Source organism: Alligator sinensis, unplaced genomic scaffold (genome assembly GCF_000455745.1).
Source record: "Alligator sinensis unplaced genomic scaffold, ASM45574v1 scaffold242_1, whole genome shotgun sequence".
Lineage (NCBI taxonomy): Eukaryota > Metazoa > Chordata > Crocodylia > Alligatoridae > Alligator > Alligator sinensis.
In genome coordinates this window covers 324,779-344,217 of record NW_005842320.1, presented here as the reverse complement: position 1 = coordinate 344,217, position 19,439 = coordinate 324,779, and the positions used below count along the sequence as shown (strand labels likewise).

General features: G+C 42.7%; 1 protein-coding gene across 4 annotated transcripts in view; it reads left to right on the top strand.

Moving 5' to 3' along the window:
• The window catches only part of CHM (CHM, Rab escort protein 1), a 148,747-nt gene that overhangs the window by 7,573 nt on the left and 121,735 nt on the right, over positions 1 to 19,439 (top strand). For all 4 annotated transcript variants that reach the window (XM_025209963.1, XM_025209964.1, XM_025209962.1 and 1 more), the window contains exon 2: positions 17,441 to 17,507. In XM_025209963.1, the coding sequence (XP_025065748.1) occupies positions 17,441 to 17,507 (67 nt within the window). The remainder of the gene's footprint in view (positions 1 to 17,440; positions 17,508 to 19,439) is intronic.

The following is a 19,439-nucleotide window of genomic DNA, read 5'->3' as shown; positions in this document are numbered from 1 at the left end:
AGGAATGCCAGGGCTACTTATTGGCTGTATGCTAGGTCTAAATAACCAACAAAGCTTTTAGTACCAGAGTGAGAGTAAATATAACCCCCATTTCCTTATAACTGCAGGTATAACATGATACAAAACTGCTAACTGTATATTGAATTTTGAGTTTTTGAAATGAAGATACAAGAAGTATTTTTTGGAGTTCCATTTTTGTCGTAGCTCTTTTACCTTTTCATGAGCTTTCACATCTTGCAGTTTGAAAATGGTATATGGCTTTATTTTGGCTGAGTTACCCTGTAACAACCTTCCCCTCCTCCCCCTCAAACCCCGATATACTGATGCCATACATATCAGTAATCCATATGCTAGTACTGACATTTGATCAAATTTTCTCTTTAAAAAAGAGATATGTAGTAAGCTCTAATAGAGAGAATGTAATGTCCAATTTTGGAGGGCATCCTATTGCAAACACTTTACTTGTACTCTTGACATTCAGAAGTGCTTGCAGGCTTAGCCTTTAAGCATTATAATAGTAGCTCTGCTTATTATAGGGGGATGTGTGGCATTGTAATTGCTGAGTTAAAGAGTACCTTCTAAACAACAGCATACAACTGTTTTCTTGAAAGCATTTATATGAAAATGGCACTGTCAAGTATCCAGATTTTACGCTTAATGACAGCGCTTTGTCTTCAAACGGTGATTAAAAAGGAAAATTCATAGACGGAACTTTTTAATAAGGTTGAATTTATGGCAGGAATCATTGCAAGTGTAAAGGAGTCTAACATTGTTGTGCATTTTATTGCAAAAGCATAAGTTAAGAATGCGGTGTCATCCTTAACTTTGAATGTCTTTAGTTGGTTGGATTATACCTCAATTTTTAGCATTGCTTAAGTGTATCTAGGATATTGCAGAAGGCCTGTGTTAGCTGCTGTTTAAGTTGTAAAATAAAGGATGTTGCTCTCTAAAAGGTAGTTGTATTCACAAGTCTGCCAGTAATTCTCATTTTTTTTTCTAAAAAGAAGTTATTCTTTATAAAAGCAGTCACAGTAAATTTTCTAGTTCTATGCAATTTTCTTTCCATTCGGGTCTTCTCTGGTTATAAATAACACATGAAATGACTTTCAAGGTAGAAAGCAGGAATCCATTTTGAAATATTCTATAAAATAAAGAGTGATTTATGGTTTCATATGATTTTGGCTGAAAGCATTCGGGCTTTGCCAGGTCATCAAAGTCCTGTCAGGAGAATCTATTATTTATTGTTCGATATGCCGGGAGTGGTGTAAGTACTTTATTTTATGTTTATCTTATGTAAGTATAGTGTTAGGAAAAATCAATTCCAGATACTAATACAGTTTTTAAAATATATCATGGAAAACTAACCTGAATATTATAGATGTGAATTATGAAGTTGCACATCAGAGATCCGATTAAAAAGAGAATTAAAAAAATCAGTAACTCCTAATTTTTTTATTGCTCCCTGGAATTTTTAATATGTGCCTGAAATCTTTTTCTGGTATTTCAAATAATATTTTCTGTGCTGATGTTTTGGTTACCCTACTTTACATAAATAAACAGTCTCCAATTTAGACAACCAGATATTTAGATACATGATGTGGGGGGGGGGGACTGGATAGGTCTAGGCTGTTGTAAGATCATATGACAGTCCTATAAGTTTGAAATAAGTTTTGTAATGCAATCTCTGTAAGGAAATGGTAATTTAAAATAAGGTATTGGTTTGACCCCAGGATACATTCATTACAATCTAGTGGAATGTCAGTGATTTGTACTGTACCCAGTTTAAGTATGTAGCCTGGAGACTGAAAAAGTTATGTATTTATCACAATAAAAACAATGCTCATTAATTACAGCAATAGCAAGGATAAGGTTTTTTGCACTTCTTTAAGGCTTGTTATCTTGTTTCTCAGAGTGTCTTATGCCTCTAATATTAGCCTTGACATTGACAGGACCTAGTGAGGTGAAGGCTGCTTCAGAAGACCTGGAATGGGCTCTAGTCAGTTTCATCAGCTATGCAGTTCATAGGGTAAAATTAGGCTATAAAATAGACTGGGAAGGAAAGTTCTTGTATACTTATGTTTATATACTTAAGTTATATGCAGATCACTGTAATTAATTAAGATTGGGACCTGTGTTGTGCATAACTTGTTTAACTACATTTTTCCTGTATGCATATAAGTAAAATATATTGTTGTATTAATTTTTATAAGGGAGTAATAGCTACATTATCTTTACAAATAGGTAAAATGGGTAACTACCTATCTATTTACACATCATGAGCAAAGCTCATCACATTCACAATCATACTTGTTTTTAGCATCTCTAGTAAATAACCATACCTTTGCCTTCTCAGTGAATTTTTCTCATGACTGATACTGATCAGTCACTCTGTGCTTTTCAGATACCCTCTATTGTATAAGTGCCGGTTGCCACTGATTGTTCCTTGCTTGCTTTGACGTTAAATCCCAAAGGCTTTCCCACAATGGGACTACTGTGGAGAACTTGAGCCCATGGCTTTCCATTTTGGTTCTCCTGTTCATGTTTTCTCACTTAAGATTCTGGTGCTAACAGGGCTGAAGTGGTGGCACAGTAGAGGGTTTGGGATTATTATAGCCTTGTGTGCAGTCGTACAACATTCCAATTCATTGAAGATTTTAAGATAACTGAACAAAGTTCTCTTAGTACTTTGAATAGTTTAGTTATTCTCTCGGGGAACCTTCCCCTCTCAAGCTCATGTATTGGACATTTATCCAGCATAATGGAGAATCTATCCTTATTTTAATTACACTGATTTGCCTTTTGTTTAAAATCTATTTTGAGCACTTTGAAACAAATTATGGAAGGGTATTTGAAAACCTCAATCTGAATTAGTCTAATCTGAAAGACATGTTTGTCTAGATTTTGAGTAGAAAAGTTGAGACCGTTAAGAAGAGGATGGCCTCAAAAGTTGGAAGAGAACAGAATGCCAACAACTTGTATGTTTTAAAGTCATTGTTGCATTGGATGTGCTCCTGAAAGTGTCCTGAGCAGAAACCTCAGTAATGGAGTTGGCAGCACCAGACACGTGCTGTGGATAGGCGTTATATTTGTGCTGGGAGAAAAGCCTTTCTCCTAGCACAAACAGAGCACGTGCATCCATTAATTTTTGTAAAAGAGACCTGGCTCTTTCATGCAAAAATGAGGGCATTTTTAAATGAGGAACATCTCTTTTCTTGCGCACCAGCCTGAAAGGCTGTATATTTTTCCCAATAGTGGGATATCCACTGTATCCTACAATCCTCCATTCTCCAGGAGAGTATTGGCTCCCTGTTTATCCTGCACAAGGGTAGCTGTCAGGGAACCCTGGAGGAACCCTGTTGCTGCTGAACAGATCTGTGTTACCTTGAGTCTGTGCACTGAGTATGGAGGCATTCTCCTACAGCTCCATGCTCAAGTTGTGGGGGAATGGCTCATCCTGCCAATCAGCTGATTTATGGGATGGGATTAGGGGCATTCTCCCACAGCTAGACCTGTCTTGCAATTCCTGGATGGTTCCAGCCATGGGCACATCTCCCATGAGTATCTAGCTGGGGTCATCTAGACCCAGCCCTCTTTCCTGCTTATGCAGGGGGTCGGACTCGATGATCTATTGAGGTCCCTTCCGACCCTAGCATCTATGAATCTATGCTCCCTGCCCTGCACAGGAGTTACCTCAACCTGCGCGGTGGGATGGGGACTGGAAGTAGCAAGGATAGTTCTTGCCCCTTCCAGCCCTGTAGGGTGCAGGGCTGTCCATGGCAGCTGCCACTTTTCAGCAGTTGCTAACTGCTCATTGACAGTGTGGTGCTTCCCCTAGCAGGGGAGAGCACAGGCTGTCAATCCCTTAAAGGCAGGGGTGACCCAAGGAGTAGCGCTCTTGTAGGGCTGGGGTTTCTGTTCCAGTCTCCTGGCTGGAGAGCTTTTCTGTGGGGCCCTCAGGCCAGGGGGCTGAAGCAAAAATTCTTAGTGCTGGAAATGAGTGCCTGTCCATATCCAGAGTTAAACAGCTAAGTTCTAGTTGTGATTGAAGCATGTACATATGTAGCAATAAGCAGCAAGATCATGCCACCTTTCTGCTTCCTATCAGAAAAAATGTAGAAGTAGGTTTTGGAAGAGTTGGGTCCAGTCAAAAACCAAACAAAGTGTTTCTTACTTTTATCTGTCTCCTAAGATGTTTGCTTAATGGATGTTGTTGTCAGATATGATTTCTAAATGTAAAGTTGTTGGACATGAATATATTTTTATCTTGGAAAAATAGTTGTTTCAGTATCTTCCTCCTTATGCTTTTACCGTTTTATATATGGAGTCCCTTCAGATCTGATCCCTAGGATACTTTTTGTCCTAATCAGCTCCCTGATGTTTGAAGGATAAATAGATATCTCATAACTGTAAATACTTGGAAGATAATTGGGATTGTTTTCTTTTTTTTTTTTTAAACCCCTTCATTTGCTTTTGTTCTGAGTAGATGTGATGCAGAATTACTGACATGGGCGATTCTTATTAACAGGCATCCTTAACTTTTGTTTGGAACTTGGCCTCTTTGTGTAAGGTGAACATAACTAGATGATTTAACTACTTGTGAAAAATAAGTATCTGACTTCTTTCAAACAGAATTGTGTTTAAATCAAAGGTAATCTGTTTTTGCCAATAGCTGGAAAATGGCCTGCTGAAAATAGGCAACTGTCTGTTTTTATGTGTCTTACCTTGATGAAGTTTTCTTCAAGCCAACTGAGTTTCATAAACAGCTTACATGTGTGTTTTGTATGGGTAATAACACAACTCAAAAATTGTTTCATCTATGATTGATTTATTTATCATGATTCATCTATTTAATGTCAAATGATTTAATATATTAATATTTAATGTATTAAAATGTGTGTATGCATACACATAAGTTTTTCTCCCTTATTTCTTTGAAACTGGTCTTGTGTGGTAGTTCACCAAAAAATACTGTGAACTGAAAGAGAACAATTTTTGGTACAGTCAGAAGATCTAAAGATGCACTGAGAAGAGACCTTAGGAATATTTATAAACTGTTAGTTACTTTATAAAGGTGATCTTGTTAAATGAGGTAGTTTGTTTATCTAGCTATGAACCATATTGGGAAGAATTATTTTTATTTTATGTATTTTTTTTTATATTTAATTACAGCTATTTCTTGAGTAATAGCAGAACTGAATCATGCTGATTGCTACTCTAGTGCTAACACGGGTCGGTAAAGTTTTGCCCACGGGCCAGATTGGGCTCACAGTAGACTCCATATCTCAGCAGCCCTTGCCCATGTGGCTCTGGCTGGTTTCTGTGGCGGCCCTAGTAGTGGTGGGGCTTTGACAGCATTGGGCCAGGGTCTCCATTGAGCAGAGTTGGCTGGATCTGCCATTTTGCCCACCCCTGTGCTTTACAGTTCAGGAAAACTTTCTAAAAGAACAATAAAATGGACAAATGCTTAACTGTGATAGTTCTACCAAATATAAAGAAGCTTGCTGGGCAGCTGTGATGCTGCGTTACAAATGTTATTGTGTTGGGTTTGTGATTTCATTAATTTCTGCTGCTTTTTTTTTGGTGAAAGATGATGAATGTATATGCTTGCACTCTTTGTGCTACCAGTTTTAAAATCTATTTTTTTCTACACCGAGCACAAAAGTACAAAGTAGTATTTAAGTTACCCTGTCAGGTTATTTCAACCATGAACTAAAGTTTTGTGAAAGGCTTTTTTAAAAAAACAAACAAACCAAAAACATCCCCACCCTTATATATTAACTAATCCAACTTGCCAAATAAAAATGTGTGTCTGAAGATATATCTACTTCTCTAAAATATACATCAAGACAAGTATTTATTTTCCATCAACAGTGCTACCTTAACCCAAGTCATGATCCATGCAGAAGAGCCTTGTGTTCTTTCAGTCTCTGACAGGTCCTTTATGTTTCAGTCATTAAGCTTTTGTATTTTTTCATCTCTGTATGTTACCTTCTTAATAATTCAACCCTTCTTTTCCCTCAGAATGCTGTGTAATACATATCTCACTATCTTCTATTTAGCTTTGCTTTTAGATTTCAAATTTATTCTAAGTGTGATCTTTACTGTTAGCTCATAGAACTTGCACTTTGCTCAGTATTCCAATAAGTTTCTCAAACTTTATGGTTTGGAAGCACTAAATTTCAAGGATCTCCACCAAGTTTCTAAATAAGTATCTTTTTTCCTTCTTCCCTGTAGAATATTGACTTGGTACAGTTTTTCCATTACTAAAACTTCCTAGACTGTTTGGAACTAGTCACTGATTTGAGGAGTGTCACTTCTTTCAGGCTTTTGCAATTATAATTCTTTCAGTCATTAGAAAATGAGTGATTAATTCCTTATGACTCTCATATGTTGTAGAATTCTCAGGAAGATTCAGTAAGAACTAGGGCTGTCAAACGATTAAAAAAAATTGATCACAATTAGTTGCATGATTAAAAAAAATAATCGCAATTAATCACGATTTTAATTGCACAGCTAAAAATTCAAAATGATGTGCAGAAAAAATTATGCAAAATTATGCAGGTACTTTGTATGGTTGTGGAGTGGGTGTGGGGTGTATGTAGGAATTTGTAAAGATGTGGGGGGCTTTGGGTGTGTGTGCATGGGGTTTGGAGTCCAGGGATTGGGGTACTGTGGGTCAGGAGTGGGGAGCAACATCAGGGGTGGGGTGGCTGTGGCTGTGGCTTGGGAGTGAGGGGCAGACACAGACAGATGATGGACAGAGACAGGGACAGGCTCAGCAGGTAAGTCTGTGGAGGCGAAGGGGTGGATTGAGGCCCCCATGGTGAGGGAGGGAGTGGGGCAGAGGCTGGGGTGAGTGGGGCCCCAGGGCTGGGGTGGGTCGTGGGTTGGAACTGTGGTCCAGGCTTGTGGGGAGGGGTGCAGGTCATCCAGGTGTAGAGGAGCAGAGGTAGGCTGTGCACTGTGGGCTCGGGGCTCTGCGCCCTGCTGTCATTGCCCTGGGAGCCATGTGATGCCATGCCTTGCCTCCCACTGCTGGGTGAGCAGGGGCTGCGTGGCACAGACAGTGTATGGCTCCCAGGGCAAAGGCAGCAGGGTGCAGAGAGGCCCAGCCCACAGCCCGTAGTCATCTTAGTTTTCTTTTGAAGGTGACTGTCAGTGCCTGTATTCTTCCTCTGTTGTGTCCCTTCAGCAACAGTTTCACACAGTTCTGTTTAGTTGTGCAAAAGCTTGAGAGATCTTGGCCAGGTACAGACATTACACTTTTACTGGTATAAGGGATGGAAACTGGTCCATACTTGTAACAGAACAGAAGTTCAGTGCCCAAAACCAGTCTATACCCATAACAGAACAGAAGTGCAGTACACAGACTCATTTAAAATGGTGGAACCTGGTCTAGGATTTGCACTCCCACCAAAGGGTGAATATGTGTTCTGTTCTCTACCAATCTAAACTATGTTGCTTATAGAAAACTGCATAACTTGGATTGATTCTGCCTCAGTCTTTCTGAATGTCCATATCTGCACCTAGCCCTTCCATTTTTTTCTATTCCAACACACTTTCATTTTGGGGCTGCTATATAGTACCATAAATGGTTTCCATAGTCATCTGTAATGTAGGCAGATGTCTTTCTGCACTTCTTAAAACAAACAAACCTCTTTGAGTCATTCTGATTAGTGGGTATAACAGAAAATATATACACTAATCAAGTTTAGGGCATTTAGACATCTCCTGTCACTATACTCTGAGTGCCTTACAAGATCTAAATATTACAAGAAACTTGCTACTAGAATTATCCAGTGAGCTACCCCAGAAATTAGCTGCTACGATGTCAGAAGTTCACATACCAGCAAAATTTATTGCAGTAGGTTAGTTGCGTAATAAGAAGATTGCAGTGTGGAGTGTCCTGGTCTTAACATTTCTTCACTGAGAATATATTTCCCTTCAATCCTTTATATAACGAAGGGGCCACTAGTGATTTATTTAATAGATATAGTGGAATAAATTAAACATTTAAACCTCTTGCTACAAAAGGCTTATATAGTTTAGTACAAGCATATATCAGTTACACAATTGAAAAATCCAATTTATTTTGAGAAATACACTTCAGCACTTATAGAGTTTTATTTATGTAAGCTGCTTGGGGCTTGGAAATTGTTAATTTTAATTACTGTAAAGAGCAATATGTATCTGTAATATTAATGTACTATATGGCAACTAATCAAAATAAATGTCATACATGGAAGCCTGAGCATAAACTTAAATTAGGCAAATTGTATAATTTTTGCTTTAGAAAGTTTCTTCCTTTTAAAAAAAAGTGCAGATATTTGACTGGACAGCACTGAAAACAAGACAGGAGAGCTTGAAATACGAAGAGGCTTCTCATTTTTATTTCTTTCTGTGTAGCTGGAACTAGAATTGGAACTGGGACCTTGATGAGGGGCCCATGTAGTCTATATTTTTGAGGGAGCTGTTTAGATTGTGTCCATTTTTTCCTGTATTTTTACTTATGAAACACAGTATTTTTAGTGAAATTGCAATTAAAGCTAAACCTCTTTTGTAAGAGAATCCAGAAATCCAATAAAATGTGTGTGACCCTACTTGCAGCTCATTTTTATGGGTCTGGGTTGGCTGAGAGTCATCACACCCCTACACACACATTGAGATTAATTTGCCTCCTGCAGCTGCAGAAAGATTGTGACTGGATTTGCTGCTTAGAACAAGAAGAAAAGAAAAAGGAACCAAAACCTTTATTATTCTTATTCTTGACTTATTAGATTCTAAGCTTATACTTGGCCTCTTTCACTAGAAATTTCCTGTTCTGACGATGCTGCATCAACCTCCTATGTAGTTTGTCTGAACAGGTGCCTCCTGCAGTGCCAATTGAGGTTAGAAAATTCTCTGGATTCAGAGTTGTTTTTGAGAGAGATTTTCCTAACAGTAGCTGCTGGGGGGCAAAGTCCCTTCATGCGTCCCAAATTGCCTGAGATGTAAGAAAAGAGCAGTGAGTTATATATATCACTGTGACACAACTGCAGCTCTCCCTAAAACTATGGAAAGAAGGAACTGGTTACTATAAAAATCTTGGGGAGCATGCTTCTTTATGAGTTAATACTTTGCTTAAAGGTTTCCATGGTTGCACATACAAACAAGGAAAAAAATAGCCCCAGTCCTGAGGGAGCCTATTAGCATAAAGCAGAGCTGTCCAGGTAGCAGTGGGTCACATGCAGTGCATAAGGGGTTAAGTTGCAACTCCTGGGCTCCTGTCTGGTTGCTGCCCCCGGCCCACCCACAGCTTACTCCAGCTGCAACAGCAGCCAGAGTTTCTAGGATCCGCCTCCCTTCTCTGACTTCTGCTTTTTGTGCCTGCCCTCGGGGTGGGTGGCAGGGAGCTGAAGCTGAGGCCAGTGTGACCTGAGTGCATGGTGAGAGGTTGCAGGGGGGTCTGTATTGTGTGCAGCCTGTGGCCCCCATTAATGTGGCCTTTTACTCCCACTTGTTAGGCCTGTGGGATGTGTGGTCCCCAGCAGCTTAGAAATCGTATAGCCCTAGCATAAAGGAAAATCCAGAGTATACTATGGTCGTGATGTTATTTTGACCTGATCACCAGGAATCCTGGTTTTCCCTGAAGAAAACTGCAAATTCTCTGATAAAAACCCAGAATCCATTATTAAAATGAAAGGCCCCTCACTACCCCCCACAACCCCCTTGCCCTGCTGGTGCCCCTTACCCCTCCCCATAGCACCCTGGCCCTGTTGATGTTCCTTGCCCCCTCACAGATACCCCTGCCTCTCCCAGCCATGCTGGAGGGGGTCCCCAGCTGCCAGGGCTGTGGGGCCAGGGACCTGGGTCCACAGCCCCCTGTCCCTGACGGAAGGCAGCGGCTGCTGCAGCGGAATGGAGCCCGGCTCCCTCCCTGCTGCCTGTTGTGGGCTTGGGCTTGGAGTAGGGCAGGCTCCCCACCGCTGTGCTCACTCTGGGGGGATGGGAAACCTGTGCTCCCCAAATCTGTGTGCGCGGGGGTGCCCGCTGCAGGCTTGGGCTCCCACCCTGCTGCCCTTTCCTGGGGCTGGTGTAGCCCAACAAGTGCAACCCAGTACTTTAGGGTATAGTGGGGCTGCACAGGAAAGCTGCTTGCTGCTGCAAACTCTGTGCTGCCATGGTGATGTGGCCCCTGCACAAGGGGCAGCAGCAGGGGTGGCGGTGCGGAGTTGTGCCCCTCACTGCTGCCACGTGCACAGGGGATGTTTTGCCAGGGCATTACGGAGCTCACAGCTGGCCAGCAGCTTTCCTTTGTGGCCCTGCTGTGTCCTGCAGCGCCAGGTCACACCCTCTAGGCCGTGGAGGCCCTGGGGGTGGGCAGCAGGGCAGGAGTCCAAGCCCACAGTGGGCAGCCTGCCTCCCACCCCACACAGATCTGGGGGGTATAGGTCCCCCTTCCCCCCGCCCCCAAGGAGTGCACACAGCGACAGAGAGCCAACCCTGCCCCCTGGACGAACTGCCTGCAGCCCCATCCCACTCACCGCTGGGGCCCTAACCCCACACACCGCCTGGCTAGCAGCAGCCCCAGCCACACCCGGCCTAACTCTCTCACTCCTTATGGGGACCTCAATCTCTCCCACCTCACTTACCTGTAGGAGCTGCTGTCTAGGTTGCCTGGCATATACATCCGCCACCTGTCTGACTGCCCTTCTCCCACTCCCTCCTAGCTTCCTGCAGGATAGACCTCTGCCAACCTGCAGAGAGCTCTTTGTAAAACTGCAACATCCATGGGTTTCTTCACTAAAATGAAAAATCCACATTTTCCTCTGACAAAAGGGGGCGTATCTTCCTCTGTTTTTCTGTGGGAAACAGAAAACCTGGATCCCTGCTGATCACATATGTTTAGTGGTGTGAAAAACGGGGAATTTGTAGGGAACCCATCTCCATCCTTCAAGTAAGCATGGTTACAGACACACTGATATGGTTCCTCTGATTAGGGGACAAAGTGGCATGAAATTTCAGTGTTGGATCTATGTTTCATCAGAAAAACGAATCTTAAGCAGACTTAGCAGGTCTTGCCTGCTCATTCATTAGACTGAGATGCCAGGCCAAAATCAAGGTTATTGACATCACATTCTCCAACTATTTGAATTCCCAAAGTATGAACACTGCAGTATATCACTTTCAAACTGCAGTAATTGATCTCCCAGGGAACAAGAGGGTGTAAGGACTCCACTCTGCTCTGTTTCTCATACCAAAGCATGCCAAAGACAGAACTCTACCTGGAGTTCTTGAAGAGGCTTCTTCCAGGAGCCAGAGTTCAGGGTGGAAATGAAAAAAATTATCATAGTAATTTTCAAAAATGATTTTTTTTCTCTCTTGATAATCCAAAGAATATCTGTTTATGTAATATTATATGAACCTCAGATAGGAAATATTTTTAGCTCCACATGCAACAGATATTTCTTGCATGCTTTTACTTTTTGGTCTATTTGCCTAATGTTGCTTTCCAAAATATTAGCTAGCAGTAATTTCTTTAGTAGAATGGCTGCTTTGTAAATCCATTTTAAAACAATCTGTTTTTCAGAGTATTCTCTGCTCAAGGCCAACAGAGCAAGCACTGCACTGTCCAGATTTTAGTTTGAAATAATTAGGATTGTCACCATCACCTATAGCAAAATGACTCTTTGTAGTCCTGCTTATGATACTTGGCCTCCAAGAGTAATAAAGTTCTGTAGAGACTGATTTCTCAGAAAAGATTTAGAAGCTGGGGGCCACAAGGCATAGCATCACTTGTTTTCCAGTTATATCTGTCAGACTGCATACTCTTTGTGATTTGAATAATGTCTCTTGTACCAGTAAGCTAGAGGACATAGGGCTTCTCCATAGGTTTGAGCTCATGGGACTTGTTATTCTATAATCCCTTGCCCTGTTGCCATTATGTACTTGGAGGGCTACAGTATGTCAGAAACACAGGTTGGGGATAAATTTAATGTCAGCTTTCAACATCCAAGGTTAATGGAAATCAGACCTCCAACACAGTATCAACTGGATCAAGTACTGAACAATTAGTTATACTCTTGTTACTATAGTTCTGGTCCTGATCAGGCGTGCTGTTTTAATAATGATAAACACTCAGTGGCTTATATCAACAAGAAAGGTGGCACCAGATGTGCAGTACAATTCTGGGTGTCTAAAAGTCTCTTTCCTGGGTGAAGAGAAGAGAATTTAAGAGTTACATACAGATATTTTTAGGCTACTGTAAATAATCTATTGGTGCTATTTCAGACTTTTAAGAGCTCTTATTTTTTTTCCTCTTTGTTTCTCTCCTTTGACTGTTTGACTAAAATCCACCCGTTCCATCAAGAGAATATTAAAAAAAATCTAAACAATGAATACCTACATTTTAACCAAGTAAATATTAAACAGATTAATTTTTGTCTCCCTTACAGCTTGATTTCTGAGTTACCATGGTCTGTAGGTGACTGCTCACTCTTCCCTGCAATTAGGTCCTGATTGTTTGTTTGATCTTTGCTCTTGAAGCAAAACACATAGCTGCGTTGTATCTTGGTCATCAGTCATGATTAGTGTACAGTAATAGTTGGAGGAAAAGATTGGCCCCTTAACTGCTAGTGTCTGGCTACAAACAAACATTACATTTGTCCCTCAAGAAACCATTTTGTCCCAGGATGAACTGTAATAGAAAACTGAGCTGTCCCTGGGCTGGGCAGGGTGGTAGTTAATACACAAGCTAACTGCTTGTAAACCAGATGCCAACTAGCAGGCAGACCTGTAGCTACATGGGTTAGTGGCTGCCCTGGGTGAGGAGTAACCTTCCCAAGGAGGTAGTCACAGAGCAGTAAGCTGCAAACAGGGCAGGTCTATAGGCATCTCAGAAGCCCCAAGCTGCAGTCAGATAGAATCATCTAGTCCAACCTCCTGCTCAAAGCATGATCATCCCAGCTAAAAGTTTGTCTAGCCATGTCTTGAAAAACCTCCAAGGATGGAGATTCCATAACCTCTGGTAACCTGTTCCAGTGCTTTATTACCCTCCTAGTGAGAAAATTCTTCCTAATACCTAACCTAAACTTCCCTTGCTGTAACTTGTGACTGTTGCTTCTTGTCCTGTCATATGCCCCTCTCCAGTCTGTCCACATCTTTTCTGCCCCAAAACTGGACACAGTACTCCAGATGTGGCCTCACCAGTGCTGAATAGAGGGGAATAATCACTTCTCTTGACCTACCAATTCAGGCAACACACCTACCAATTCAGCCCAGTATGCTGTTAACCTTCTTTGCAACAAGGGCACACTGTTGACTCATATTCAGCTTATTGTCCACTGTAACTCCCACATCCTTTTCTGCAGAGCTCCTGCCCAGCCAGTCAGCCCCCAGCCTGTACTGGTGCATGGGATTGTTCTGTCCTAAGTGCAGGACTGACTTGACACTTGTCCTTGTTGACCTCATAAGATTTCTTTTGGCCCAATCCTCCAATTTCTCTAGGTCACTTCGAATCCTAGCCCTACTGTCCAGTGTATCCATTGCTCCCCCCAGCTTCATGTCATCTGCAAATGACAGGTGAACCAAGCCCTAAAAGAGAAAATAGACTGGTTATCAGGCACAGAAGGGGGAACACCTGTGAGTGTCTGCAGAGTCACATGACTGGATAGTGTTGGACTCAAGGCACATGAAGCCAGTGCCTGAGCCCAGTCAGTCAGTCTGTCCCTGGGAGCTGCAGGTGAAAGCTCTTCAGTAGAGCTAATGCTGGAGCTAATGGCAGAGCTAATGCTAGAGACCCTGCTATTCTTGGGAGCTATGTGCATTCAGTTGCTCATCAAACCCTGGTTGGTAGTGCGTACATGTGTGTACAGGCCAATCTCAGGACATTTCTGTTCTAGGGTAAACACAGGCACAACTTGTCATCGTACTAATGCAACATCTGTTCTTAGCCTCTGAACTAGATATGAGGGTGAGAAACCTATGTGAACATTTTCATTTCTTTGTTTATTGTTGTCAGATTCATATGCGACTATATGCACAACTGACATAAACGTATATAAAGTAGAGGTGCATTGATACATTGGTCCGATATCGGATCAGTGCTGGTATAAAGAAAATTGACTGTATCAGATATCGGCCTGGTGAGGTCAGTAATTTGGCCGATAAATGCCTGTTTTGCACACAGCCTTAGCGCAGCACTCAGGCAGTGAGGAACACAGCTCAGCAGTGTGGAGAGCTGCCTCCAACTAGTAAGTCCAGTGTAGTGGAAGGGGAGGGAAGGGGTGTGGATGGGGCAGATCAACGCTCCATGCAGGAGGGAGGGGGTAGAGACAGGGGGTGCTGCTGCCTGGGGGGGGCAGAGTTGTAGCTCATGGGTGGGAGGTGGCTCCTGCTGTTGCTTGCACCCTGGTAGGGCATGGGAGGGGGCATGGGCCCCGCAGATCTGTGTGGGTTAGGGCAGGCTGCAGCTGGGGCTGCGCGGGGTTCTTCTCAGCGTGGGCTGGACTCGGAGTGGGCACTGGCAGTGCTGGGAGGATGCTGTAGCCACCCCGGATTTCACCACCACTGTGCTCCCAGCGCCACCACCACCAGCCGCCCGGCACAGCCCCAGCTCAACACCCCGCCTCCACCCATGTGCTGGGAAGAGCCGGGGCTGTGCCAAGCAGCTGGTGGGAGCGCTGGGAGTGGAGCGGCGGCAAAATTAGGGGTGGTTGCAGCATCCTCCTAGTGCTGCTGGTTCCTGTTCTGAGCCCAGCCCCCACCAAGAAGAGCCCTGTGCAGCCTGCTGTGCCCTGCTCCACACAGATCCAGGGAGCACACCCCCCTGTGCCTTCTTGGGGTGCAAACAGCAGCAGGAGCCGCCTCCCTCCATGCCACGAGCTGTGGCTCTGGCTCCCCCCCACCCTGCCTGTGCAGTGTCTGCTCCTGCCTTCTCTCTCCCTCACCATGGGGGGTGTTGATCTGGGCCCCCCGACACCCCTTCCCTCCCCCCTCCCCTTCCACCACACCGGACTTACCAGCTGGAGGCAGCTGTATCAGTAATCAGATCGGTATTGGCTAATATGTCTCCATAAATATTGGCTATCAGTATCAGCCCCAAAAAATCTCTATTGGTGCACTCCTAATATAAACTATATATTGAAATGAAATGTTGACACACTCTGTACAGACTAAAGTATTTAAGAAAGATTTAAACCTATGTTGCAGGGAATGTCTTAGGAAAATGAAGCTATTTAAAAAGAGAAAGGAGGAACTTTCTTTTACGTTAGCTAAACACTGTAGTAAAAAATCTTCATTACAAAACTGACAGTAGAGAAATATGATTTCTGTAATTTATGAAGCAAAGTTTAATGATTGTTTGTTCTGGGACGACAAGGTGGAGCTTTTAATTAACTTACCTAGACAACACAAGCTGACTGAGAGAGAGCGCAATTGAGTTCACATTCCTTAGGACCTAATCCATTGATTTGGGCCTTACTTCAATGGAAGTTTGCCTAAATAAAGAGTGACTAAGGATTCTTGGTTGGCATTTACACTGGGATCTTACTGTTAACCACAACTAGATTAAATTTCTCAACTAATGAGTTTCTGTCTACACAAGTGCTAAATAATACCTAGAAGCCCTGGCCATCAACTGGGTAAGGACTTAAATTTTGTAAGTTAGAAAATAATTACCTTGTACCCTTGACATGCTATGGTATGTATGTGTAACAGATAATCAGATTGTAAAGATTCCAGAAACCTTATTTGGTCATATTACAAGAGGAAACTGATGATATAGGACCTAGGGTTCTTTTCAATCTTCATCACTAGTTGAGCATGTAGTTGAGGCAACTCCTAATAAAATTTTGACTTGTTCCTGTGATGGGTCTTACAAAGCTTATTGGGTCCATGTTAAACTCAAATGTTCTTGACAGCTTAAAGTGAAGCAAGTATGTGGTTGTGTTCTAGTGCTATAATAATCTGTAGCTATTATGGCTGAGATTATTTTTTAGGTTAACTGCTGTGATTACATCTTCCTGTGTTTTGCAGAACCTGAAACATTATTTCTGCAAGGTTTGCCCCACTCATTTAAGCTGAAGCTAATTCAGCTGCCCAAAGGATCCTCCGTGTGTGCTCAGTGAGTGGGAGCAGAAGCTAGAGAATGTGCATGACTTATTTTGAACGCAGTCAATGAGTGGCACCTCATACGGGCAGAGTAATTGGTGGAAGATTGCCACTACCTTTTTTCTAGTTTGATCCCTCATCTGAAGTAAAAATATCTGAGTTTTGAGATGACTTGGGGGTTTGTGTTGCTGAGAGTGCAATTTCTGTATATCACATTAAGCTTTAGGCAGTGTTGTGCAAGTGCTGAATAAATATATGATATCAAAGCATCTAGGAGAGAAATTGGTGATATATTTTCACCAATAACACTTTTTAAAAATTATTATTATTTATTTGTTGTTATTACCACCATATTTGTTAACATACATTGTGCCCTGGAGTATAATACGCACCCTGTTGTTGGAAGCCAAAATGAAGAAAAAATGTTTTTTCCAGATTTTTAGCTGTATAGATCAGAGACAGAGGCCTAATTTTCAGGTGACTTATCCTTTTTTTCTGCTAAACTAAAGCTGAAACTCTAGCTGTTGAAGACCAGTTTTTATGGATGGATCTATGATTTTGAAAAGAGCTAAAAATAGTTCCAAGCCTATGAAATATGCGTAGAGACCAGGAGCAGCTAGCAGACAGGAAAAATTGCCCTAAGAAATGTTAGTGGAATATCAAGACCATTGTTAACTGCTGCAGAGTGCAGGTCAGTGAGTCATTAAATCAGCTGACTCCCTGAGCTACTTGAATATTAACACTTGTTCACCAGAGTGCCCCAAGGGATGACAAGGTGGAACGGTTATAAACTTCTGCAAGACCGTTTAAGGAAGAATTTCTTTACTGTTCGAGCCCCCAAGGTCTGGAATAGCCTGCCATCGGAGGTGGTTCAAGCACCCACATTGAACACCTTCAAGAGAAATTTGGATACTTATCTTGCTGGGATCCTATGACCCCAGCTGACTTCCTGCCCCTGGGTCAGGGGGCTGGACTTGATGATCTTCCGAGGTCCCTTCCAGCCCTAATGTCTATGAATCTATGAAAAAAAACTAGAGTGCTTCTATTCCAGGCAGAAAATCACTTACTTGCTTAATGCATGCACCTACATTTTGCGGGGCTGAGTTTTGGGAGAAGAAAGGTGTGTGTTTTATACAAGAAAATATAAGTTCAACAGGCAATACTGAAGGATCTCTTACTGATACTGACATTTTGTTTGCTTTTTTAGTATCGTGAAATTATGATGATTATAATGGTCCAAAATGTGTTGTGAGTCATTTTAGTTAACTCACATGGCAATGACATGCTAGTTATTTCTTATTAAGACATGCTTTAAACTCTTGTTCTAAAAAAAAAATATGTATTTTTATAGGTTTGCCTGAATCTATCATTGCAGCTGCGTGTTCGAGAAGTGGCCAGAGAGTTCTGCACGTTGATTTGTAAGTTATCCCAATGCTATACTTTATTGAGCATTTAATCGTTTGCAGAAATTTTAAAATACCATCAGCCTGAATTTGAAAAAAAGTCTAGAATTGATTTTAAAACTTGCTAAAAGATGGCAGTCAAAGGACTGCTGTAAACACAACTCTTGGCGGGGGTTTGCAAGGAATCAGGGTCCTTTAAGAACATCATTTTATACCATAATTGTGTGTTAACTGCCTGGGGCAGGGGGTGGCAGGGAAACATTTACTGGTCTCAAGTTCAAGTGCCTGTACCATGTGCAAAAATGCCAGCACTTTCTAACGTAGGTGCTTTTAACTTAGTTACTTAATTTAATTTGGTTTTCAGAGGTGCTCAGCAAGCACTTATAGCTATTGACTTCAATGGGAATTCATCTCCTCAACACCTCCAATACTTCCAGATCACATTTTTAGCTGGTTAGCTTTAGCTCGCCTAATTAGAAAATTTTGGCCAGATTGATTAGTCCTCAGAATATCAGGCTAAGTGGACATCCTTTACAAATCTACTATTTTTTTGTCCTCATAGTTTCATAGTTGATAGGGTAGGAAGGGACCTGAACAGATCATCAAGTCCGACCCCCTGCCACGGGCAGGAAAGAATGCTGGGGTCAAACGACCCCGGCTAGGTGATTATCTAGCCTCCTTTTGAAGACCCCCAAGGTAGGAGCTCCCCCCACTTCCCTTGGAAGCTGGTTCCAGATACTAGCCGCCCTGACTGTGAAGTAGTGCCTCCTGATGTCTAGCCTGAACCTACTCTCAACCAACTTGTGGCCGTTATTTCTCCCTAGGTGCTGGTTCTTTCTCCCTAGGTGCAGTACCTTGCACTTGTCATTATTGACTCCTATCCTATTCTCATCTCCCCGCCCCTGTAACCTGTCCAAATCTAGTTATAGCCTGTCCCTCCCTTCTACTGTGCCCACCTCTCCCCACATCTTAGTGTCATCTGTGAATTTGAGCAAGGTGCTTTTCACCCCTTTGTCCAAGTTGCTGAACAGTATGGGCCTGAGGACCGAGCCCTGTGGGACCCCACTGCCCACATCCCTCCAGGTCTTTAATCTGGTCTTAATCAGTATCCAGACTCCAGTCTATTTTTTGCTTTACTCGTGTCGCTTAACACCTGCCGAATGTCAACCACTTTGAGGGACATTCATTGGTCTTTTTTGCAGTTCAGCCTGTCCAGCTGCAAAGCTACAGTTCTTTTTGTAGTATTTAAAAGACTTATTTCAGATTTCATAGATTTCATAGACATTAGGGCTGGAAGGGACCTTGGAAGATCATTGAGTCCAGCCCCCTGCCCAAAGGGCAGGAAGTCAGCTGGGGTCATAGGATCCCAGCAAGATAAGCATCCAGTTTCATCTTGAAGGTGTTCAATGAAGGCGCTTGAACCACCTCCGGTGGCAGGCTGTTCCAGACCTTGGGGGCTCGGACAGTAAAGAAATTCTTCCTTATGTCCAGCCTGAAACGGTCTTGTAGTAGTTTATGACCACTTGACATCGTCATCCCTTGGGGCGCTCTGGTGAACAAACGTTCCCCCAGATACTGGTGGTCACCCCTGATAAACTTGTAGGTGGCCATCAGATCACCCCTGAGCCTGCGCTTTTCCAGGCTAAAGAGCCCCAGGGCTCTCAGCCTGTCATCGTAGGGTCTGCTTCCCTGACCTCTGATCATGCGCGTGGCTCTTCTCTGGACTCTCTCAAGCTTCTCCACATCCTTTTTGAATTGTGGAGCCCAAAACTGGACACAGTACTCCAGCTGCGGCCTCACTAAGGCCGAGTACAGGGGGAGAATGACGTCCCGAGATTTGCTTGAGAAGCATCTATGGATGCAAGCCAGCGTTTTGGTCACTTTACTAGCCGCCGCATCACATTGCAGGCTCATGTTCATCTTGTGGTCAATGATGACCCCCAAGTC